At 39.7% G+C, this 9945-nt stretch overlaps 1 protein-coding gene across 1 annotated transcript in view; it reads right to left on the bottom strand.

Moving 5' to 3' along the window:
- Positions 1–444: 444 nt before the first annotated feature.
- Positions 445–9945, bottom strand: part of LPL (lipoprotein lipase) — a 30663-nt gene continuing 21162 nt past the window's right edge. The window contains exons 4-9 of the mRNA XM_006884898.1: positions 8780–8891; positions 7628–7861; positions 6728–6970; positions 3839–3959; positions 2021–2203; positions 445–565 (exon numbers count right to left, since the gene is read on the bottom strand). Of these exons, the coding sequence (XP_006884960.1) occupies positions 445–565; positions 2021–2203; positions 3839–3959; positions 6728–6970; positions 7628–7861; positions 8780–8891 (1014 nt within the window). The remainder of the gene's footprint in view (positions 566–2020; positions 2204–3838; positions 3960–6727; positions 6971–7627; positions 7862–8779; positions 8892–9945) is intronic.

The following is a 9945-nucleotide window of genomic DNA, read 5'->3' as shown; positions in this document are numbered from 1 at the left end:
TTACAAGTAAGTAAATGTCGGCCACTTCTGACTCGCACAAAATCAATTCCTGTATTCAGAGTTGGAGAAAACTTTGACAAGACGTCAGTTTGGAAAATCTACAATTCCAGTTAGAAGGCTGACTTTAAACTCTGGCTAAATGTGGTGCATGAAGGATCTTATTTTACCATGGACCCAAATAAGTATTACTTCTTTCTCAAAGAGTAAAATAAAGTTAAAAGCAATGTTTTTTTTGTATCTGCTGCTTTTTAAGGTGGAAAGATGCACCACTTGGCCACCATATTCCTCAAATTAGCCACATTTTTAGTACTTGAGACTGTCTCCTAAAGGAACTAAGAAGAATATAGCTGGGGTTAAAACTCAAGAAAATCCACTTTTTAAAATGCCAAAAGCACTGAGCATCTTTTGTAAATGTTACTTCTTTCACTTTGTTCTTCCCAGAAATCATGTGCTGTTCTTCTTTGAAGACATTTTGTTGAGGGACTTGTCATGGCATTTCACAAATATCACTGGTGTCTTTCCTTTCTGCAGATGAGACACTTTTTCCCGGGAACAGAAGGTCACCCTGTTGAAGAAAATGGATGTGAGCATGATATGTGGAATCATAAAAATTACTTTTTTATAATGTACAGTTCAAAAGAGATTGTTTCTGTTTGGCCACCTTGGGATGATTGGGATGACACCCAGCCGCCATGCTGTGAGGAAACCCAGGTCATGTGAAGAGGTCATATAGAAGGGTCACAGCTGTAGATGGGGTTCCAGCTAATCGCTAGCCGTAGGTGGGAGCCACATGATTGAACCAGGTGAGAAGCAGATTCAGGTTAAGCCACCTCAGCTGATGCTCATGGAACAAGAGGGACCCTTCCCATGGAGCCCTGCCCAAATGGTCCCTTTGTGAGATAAATTTGAGTGTTTATTTCACACCACTAAAAAAGTGTGGTAGTTTGGTCAAGGGTATTTAAAATGTACATAATTATTCTAGTTATTTTCCCCCTATTTCCAGTAAGTAATTGCTAACACTTAGGTCATTCTGGCCAGTGTAACACATCTGAGTCAGAAAGGGTATTTGAAGGTCTGATCCATTGCTCAGTAATAACTTTACAGGCAAGCATGGACAGGTTGGAGCAACCTGAATATCATAATGCTTTCACCAACAAGCATCACAATACCAAATTTACCAGCTCTTAGTCTCTGCATTGAGAAATTAGAGCCCGTGTTCATTTGCCCTTGCTACTGGAACAAATGTTCTACGCAGCCTTTCCAAACACAGTGTAGGTATCCTTTTGGTCATAAAAACAAATGATTATATAGATATGCTCTATCAATACTAATAGAAATAATATTTATTAACAATGAAACTGCAATACAGCTTGCAAAATATGTGTACATCTAGCATGAACGTTTTAAATCTGATAGGATTCACTATGAAATTTTTTTAATATATGTGAGTAGGGTGAATGAGACAGGAACAAGTGAGCTTGGAATCTCTTCCTTCTTGTAGAAAGTAGTTTTAACATTTGAATGTCAAAGAAACATCTCTGATAATGGTTTTGTATTTACAAGAAACAACGTAAATGAGAAACTTAAAACCCTTGACTTTCCATGCCAGCTCTCCTTCGGAATAATTGAGACCAACTCAGAACATTGTCTGGAGGGAGTTGCACTGCTAAACCCAAGATGACATGTCTCTGGCAGGTTGAATCCACTAGCGACTCCATGGGAGAAAGACAGGCAATCTCCTCCAGTGTGATTTATAGCTTCCCCAAAACCCACAAGGGGGTCAGTTATGAGTCAGCTCCAACTCAAGGGAAATGTGACTTTATGACATGTAGAAAGATTTATTTCCCAATATCTTAATAAAAGAATAGTTCTAACAAAAGGTGCAATTACCTATGTCATATAAGATTAAAATCAGGCTTAGAAAAGCTCCCCCTGAATTTTGAAGGTTCCTGGAATGTTATACCAAAGTAATAGCCTTAGCATGAGTTTGAAGTAAGGGAGACAAAAAGAATTGAATTACTTTTTCTGAGTCTCTCCCGCTTTCACTCTGATATTCTCAATGTCAAAGCCAGGAGTGCTCCACCATTCAGACCAGGCAAAGTAGGAATCGCTGTTCCATTTGAGCTTCAACATGAGCAGTTCCCCAACGTCCACCTCGGTGTAAATGAGGAAGGAGCTCGTCTTGTTTCTGGCAACTTCAGGCCTGGATAATCAGTTAACATATTTGGTTAGTTCTGAAAATATATTTGTCCCCTCTAAAGATGGAAACAGTTTTATTGTTTTTAAAATATTTTTAAAATGCAAAATATTTCCTAAAATACTCAAGACTTTTCATATTTCTTTACTGTATTCCAGCTTGTATCCTAACTACATGAGCTATTAAGCACAACTTTTTAAAAAAGCAAATGAGTTTATTGAGTGGGAGGGATGGTTACGGCCAGGGTAATGTCCACTGCCAGTGTAAAAATGGCTATACCACTGGACCATAAAATAGGATGTAGTCTTATATTGGTGGATCAGGAAGTTAGGAACACACAATTTATAAGTAGATGTTTTCAAAGAGAAAAAAAAAAACCCAAGTCACTATTCAGAGGCATTATTTTCCCTTTCAAGTACGTCTTTACAATTTGTACCAACATAAGAACATATTTTTACTTAAGTATACAGAGTAAATACTAGTCTCTCTCCTTTCTTTACCCACTGAGTAATTTATCATGTACAGTTTACCCTGCTTTTAGCTACTCTTTAATAATTATCATTTCTAAAGGTTGAATGATGTTATTAACCTTCTATAAGTCTTGATATTGTACAATGATTGTGGTACCTAACCTATTATACTTACCACCGTAATGAACATCTTTTGCCACACAGCTTCTTAACATCTATCTGTTATTCTTCTAGGGCACATTTCACATAATGACATTTAATAGTCATTGAAAGCTTTCAGCACATTGCTCTTTTGATTTCTGAAGCCTCCAGAGGTATGTGAATTTACCTGCGTCATACCCTCATTAGCACTAAGTCTTTTAAAAGTTTGTTCAGTTAGTATTTATAAAATGACATCTTAAAAGTTGACTTTTTTTTTTTTAATTCTTGTGATCAAGTCAAGTATAACACTTTATCATAGGCCTTCTCCTGTGTGTATCCTAGGCCTTCTCCTGTGTGTATCCTCTCTACACATTGAAAGAACCCCTGGAGACTCACTAGTTAAGCCAGGAAGCTGCTGAGAGGCTGGCGGCTAAAGATCTGGTAGTCTGCTTCAACAAAAACTGTAGCTTTCAGAACCCCACGGGGCAATTCTACTTTGTCCTATAGGGTTGAATTGGAATCAACTAGTTTGCAATGGCTTTCTGGCATACGTACTGCATTTAAATCTATAGAAGGATTTACTATGTTTGTGTATTTTTCGTTAAACGTCAGACTCCTAAGTGAATTTAATTGCCATTTTGTTTAAAAAGTGTACAAAAGAAATGAAAGCCAAAAGCCAGACCCACTGGCAACAAGTCAGTTCCACCTCAGTCACCCCATAATGCAGAGTAGAACTGCCCCTAATGTTTTCTGAGACTGCACGTCATTATAGCTGGTTTCTTTAACCATCATGCTACCAATGCTTTTTGTAAAAGGAAAAGAAAAAAAAAACATAAAAAATAACAACTAGAAAATAAAATTAAAATCTTAATCATTCCTCCTTCAATATAAGACTTCAGTTTGAAAAAAATTCTAATTTCTTAAGCTGGCAACTGGTTTTCTAGTGTCCTCCTCCTCTTTTACTCCCCAGGCTAGAAGTTACCACGTGAGACGCACACACATGGAAGGGCCAGCGGGTGGGCCTACTCACAGGGTGAAGGCGATGTTCTCACTCTCGGCCTCAGTCCCATACAGAGATATTTCGAAGAGCTGGTTGGTGTATGTGTTACTTTCAGATCCAGAAAAATGTATTTTTACCTGGTAGTGGAATACTGCAGGAGAGGAAATTGGAACAAAGGCTGGTCAGTGTTTCTTTAACCAATACTGATCCCAGACAGTTAGACAATTCAAAGCCATATGAATAATCAAAGAGGAAATACACAGACAAGTATGCTGGTGTGCCTTGGGACTATTTCTTCATATCTTCATGTCCTAAAAAGGGTATAGCCAGAGTGCTCCATGGAGGCAAGAATGATGAAGCTTCATTTTTCATATTTTGCACATGTGTCTAGATAAGGCTATTTCTTGCAAAGGGAAATCATACTTAGAGAGATGGAAGGTCAGTGAAAGATAGAAAGACCCTTAATGGGATGGAATGACCCTGTGACTTCAGCAATGGTGTCTAGTGTCTTTGAGATGATGTGAATGGCACAGCACAGGGCAGGTTTCAGGATGGCTGTTCATAGGGTCGTATGAACAGCCATGATAGACTTGTATGAACAGCCATAACTTGTACTCATCTCGATGGCACCGAACAATAACAACGACATACATTGTCCACTTTGAGGATATTTGGACCTTGAATCCTCCATTTTAGAAGGATGTAATTTCAGTGGATAGGGGTAAAATGGAGGTGTATCCGAATTGCCAAGAAAATCACCCATAGTTGAAAGATCACAGGGACATTAAATCAAAGGACAAAAACATCCGGATTCCTTCTTCATAACCTCCCCCCATCATTGTCTGTCTTGTTCCTTACACTTGCTGTCTTTTTTAAGCCCCTTAACCTGATCTCCGCCTAACATACTTTGGACATGTTGTGAGGAGAGACCGGTTCTTGGAGAGGAACATCATGCTTGGGAGGGTGGAGGGACAGCACAGGAGGGGAAGACCCTCTATGAGGTGGATTGATTCAGTGACTGGGGTAATTGGGATGGGAGTGTCAGAGACAGTGGGATTAGCACAGGACAGAGCAGAGTTTAGGGCTGTTGTACATAGGGTCGCTATGAGTCGCAGGCGACTCGACGGCACATAACAACAACAACGACAACCTGGTCTCAGGATTGTGGAGAGGGTGAGAGGGTAGGAAAGATAGCAAGCGTAAGACTAGGCATGTTTATCATTTATTACTGTGTCACTGTAACAGTGGCCTCGAGCATGTCAGAGATTGTGAAGATGGCACAGGCTATGGCATGACTTCGATCTGTCATTCATAGGGTTGCTATGAGTTGGAATTGCCTCATGGCACATAACAACAATGTCACAATGTGTGATTCTATTTTTCGTTTCTGGGGTGTATCTGACCTACTTACATGGCTTGTAAGCTATAGAACAGAGGAGCCGACAAACAAGAAAACTAACTTCATTGAACTACCCGTGAGGCTAGACGTCTACTTCACAAATCTTATTCTGGGGTCATCCTCACAGTCTCTGTTTAACACGTTGCTCTACTCTCCATCGTCATCTCTTTTGCTGACCCTCTGCATTACCCAGTATGTCGATCTCCAGAGACTGGTGCCTCCTGAGAACATGCCTAAATGCATGAGACAAAGTCTCACCATCCTTGCTCCTAAGGGTCACTCTGGTTACACTTCTTCCAAGAGAGGTATGTTTGTTATTTTGGCAGTCAATATTCAATATTCTTTGCCAATACCACAATTAAAAGGCATCACGCACTTATGCGTCTTTATTATTCATTGCCCAACTTTCATATGCAGATGAGGCCACTAAAATACCATGACTTGGGCCAGGTGCATCTTAGTCTTTAAAGTGACATCATTGCTCTTGAGCATTTTAAAAAAGCCCAGGGAAGCAGATTTGCCCAATGAGTGCCAAGATCAGATATACTGTTCCTCAAGACACTGTTCTTCAATATCATCCTAAAATTACTTTTTCATATTATTACCTTTCACCAGATTTGTCTGACTACTCTGTGTCTTGTTTTCCCTCCATTCTTAAGAGTTTGTTCTAAGCAAGATGCCAAGTTTAAAACTCACTTATGAAACAAATGATAAAATAGAAAAATACGAGAACTCCCTTCCCATAGACAGTTGCATGTTATAATACGAGTTGTTCTCCCCATTGTTTAAACTTTTTATTGTTGTTGAATCTGAGTGATCGAGGTTGACAAACTTTTCTTTATAAAGGTTCAGATACTATTAGGTTTTTCGAACCATAAAGTTCCTGTTGTAATTACTCAGTTCTTCCACGGCAGCATGAAAGCAACCACAGACATGTAAACAGGTGTGTGTGACAGGGTTATGAAGAAACTTGGATAAAGGCTTCTTTGACTTACCAAAAATAAGCCAAGGAGGAAAGCTTTATCTTCTAATTAACTCCGAGCCCAGTGTTAGTGGACTATGCTTTTGATCATGAGTACATTCAGGCATACTGAGAAGCACTGAGCAGGCTGTGCCCTGGGGTCATGGTGTCACTGGGAATTAGGAGCTACAGTAAATCAGAGCAAAGGAACTCTCTACTAAACAGAGAACAACACGTGAGGACTTAAGAGTTGTTGCTGTTGTTGCTCGATGCTGTTGAGTTGACTTTGACTCCTAATGGCTCTCTGAATAACAGATGGAAACCTTTCTCTAGCCTGTACATCCTCTCAGTGCCCACCACGCTCAGATCCATTGTTGCCGCCACTGTGTCAATCTAACTCCTTGGTTCTAGTAATATTATTAGATATTAACAGCAATATTAATAGGGGTTAGTAACATCATTTCCTTATCTTAACCCTGAATGGTCAGCACACGCAGTACAAGGTGCATGATGAAAAATAGGACTAAAATGATTTATTTTTCAAGACTCTCCAGCATACCTTTGAAGGGCATCTGAGAACGAGTCTTCAGGTACATTTTGCTGCTTCTCTTGGGTCTGACTTTGTTGATTGCATAGCCCAGGTTGTTGCAGCGATTCTTCCTGCAGCTCAGACAGAGCCCCTTTTCAAAGGTTTCCTTTGACGTGCAGCGGTAGGCCTTGCTTGGGCTTTCTTCATTCAACAGGGAGTCAATGAAGAGATGAATGGAACGCTCATGGGAGCACTTCACGAGCTGGTCCACATCTAGGGAAAAAACAGACACAAAGGAAAATGTCATCTCTGCTAAAGTCCAATTCAATGAATGGTCTATATGCATGTTAGACTAGGATGACCTTGGGGGTTAGTCCTGTCAATCTATGATTCTACTAAATCCTGTTGAACAAGTATTCTTCATAATATTTCATCTGTGTTTTTTTCAAAACTATAAATTCCCAGATAACATTGACTTTTTTTTTTCTATTGTTGAATGAACATTCTTCAAAGTCATACAGTACTCTTCCATCAATTTGCTGTATTAAGGTAATCTAGGTTTCCTGTGAAGCTGAACCTTGTGCCATTGAGGGGTCAAATTCCATCATGGCTGCCTATGGTGGACAGTGTTTGGTGGAGCTCTCAGTTTTAAGACAGGTTTGGAAGCAAGAGTGGCATCCACTTCCTAAACCACATGCTTCTGGAAACACATGCCTCTGGAAACTCTATGAACCTGGAGAAACAACAATAATTATAGAAAGGCTTCAGGACTTTTGTCCATAGGGTCACAATGAGTTGTCCTTGACTTGACAGCAATTAACAACAACAACAACGATTGTGCATATAAACAATATTCTCTGTGGGTAACAGATTAAACTGTTAAGGGGCAAGATGAAAACTCTTATTTCATCCACTTCAGATAATACTTACCTCCAAGGCCTTTCTCTGCAATCATTCTAATAGCTTCCCCAATGTTACAGCCTGGTTGAAAAGTGCCTCCATTAGGATAAATGTCAACATGGCCTACTGGCTTCTGGATTCCAATGCTTCGGTCAGGTGATCCTCGGGTGAAGGTGTGCAGCACATCCACAAAGTCTGCATCATCTGGAGAAAGTCGACTTGTAGCTTCTGCATACTCAAAGCTAGGGCCAGCTGGATCCAGGCCTTGATAAAAAAACAAAACATAACAACAACAACAAGGCTTTTAAATCTGACCTGGTCTCATGGTATTGCTTTAGTATCTATTGCTTTTCATTTGAATGGAAATTGCAGACACTTAGATCTACTATCACCTATCTGTACAAATCTAACCTTTGAATTATTTAAAAGAGCCATAAAAGTAAACCAGACTCCTTCTCAAATAGGATTTTAGGTTCTTAAATAAGCAATTTTCACTTGGGATGGCTTGATTTCCTTTTGTAAGTAATATCTTAGTCTAATAGGAAGAACAGTGGTGTGGTGACGTCTTTCTTTTTTTCTACATGCTAAAACATCAGTCTACTAGAGAGCTCTGGTGGTTTATTGGTAAGAAGCTGCTTTGCAATACCGAAGGCATGCAGTTCGAATCCAGATGATCCACGGGAGAAAGATGGCCAGTCTCTTGCCATGCAGTTAACTGTCTCTGAAAATCTGCTGGAGGGTCAGCTATGAGTCAGTGAGTCAGTTCTAACTCAATGGTACATGACAACTGTGGTGTAGATAGCTGTCTTTCTTGTCCCATTCTGTGTATAGTGTTGGTTCTGTTCCACTTCTCTGAGGACCCACATGAGAGCTAATACTACCAAAATATAGTGTGAAAGAGGAGGAGGGAAATAGGGTTCTTTGCAGAGAAATATGAATGCTCTCTGAACTTCACTCTATGTCCTATTTCTGTGCTACTGCTAGGAGATGGTAAGTCTATGAGAGCAAAAGCCCGTATTTTATCTTATTCCTGGGGGGAAAAATGTCCCTACCATGAGATAACTGAGACCAGGGTGTTCACACAGAAATGGTGTATATTTAACAAACATTGTGCTTATTCTCTTAGAAAGTGGCAGCCTTCTTGACTCTTATGTGACGAGATGAATGAGGCTGCGTTCTTACCGGTAATTCTATTGACCTTCCTATTGGTCAGATGTCCTGCAATGCCAGCAGCATGGGCACCAAGGCTATATCCTAAAAGGTGGACATTGTTGACAGGATAGTTGAATTCCTCCTTTGGAGCAGAAAGAGAAGGAAAGAAGAAAAAGACATTCTTATTGTCTATTATAGAAAATTAAAAGAGAAAAAAATTATTTATGTGAATTATAAAACAGACAATACAAATAAACTCTTTTGAAATTTTGTGTTCTAGATCTAAGAATATAGACTATGCTGTTGAGTTTTTTCGCTTTTTTTGATTTAAAATTGATTTAAGTTACAAAGTCTTTGCATATATCTGAAATTGTATAATATGTTGTTGTTGTTGTTATGTGCTGTCGAGTTGCTTGTGACTCATAGAAACCCTGTGTACAACAGCCCTATACCCTGCTCTATCCTGTGCTAATCGTATTGTCTCCAACACACCTACTCCCAATACCTCAATCACTGAATCAATTCATGTTATCGAGGGTCTTCCTCTCCTGCACTGTCCCTTCACCCTCCCAACATGACATCCCTCTCCAAAGACTGGTTCTTTCTCACAACATGTCCAAAGTATGTCAGATAAAGTTTCAGAATCCTTGCCTCCAAGAGGCAGCCTGGTTTCGCCCTCTCTAGAATAAGCTTGTCTGTTCTCCTAGCAGTCTGTGGTATATTCAGTACTCTTCTCCAGCACCACAACTCAAAGGCATCAATTCTCCTTCTTTCATCCTACCAATTGGTATGCCATCAATTCCTGGGGCCTTGTTTTTTGCCAATTCTTTCAGAGCAGCGTGAACTTCTTCCTTCATCACCACAAGCTCTTGCTTATATGTTGTTTCATGAAATCTTATGTTTCCACCAATTCCTTTTGGTACAATGACTCTGTATACTCTTTCAATCTTCTTTTAATGCTCCCTGGATCATTTAATATTCTACCCAAAGCATCCTTAAGTACTGCAACTTGAAGCTTGAATTTGTCTTAAGTTCGTTCAGCTTAAGAAATGCTGAGTAATTTCAGCCTCTTTATTTTCTGACTCCAGCTCTTTTCACATTTCATGATAACGTTTACTGAGTGAAGTATCTTAGTCACAAAAGGACAAATACTTCATGGCGCCACTGATGTAAAACAGGACTGACCTTGGGGTTGG

This window comes from Elephantulus edwardii, unplaced genomic scaffold, assembly GCF_000299155.1.
Source record: "Elephantulus edwardii isolate Elephantulus edwardi_28Jun2011 unplaced genomic scaffold, EleEdw1.0 scaffold00038, whole genome shotgun sequence".
NCBI classification, from domain to species: Eukaryota; Metazoa; Chordata; class Mammalia; order Macroscelidea; family Macroscelididae; genus Elephantulus; species Elephantulus edwardii.
This window is presented reverse-complemented; position numbering and strand designations above follow the sequence as displayed.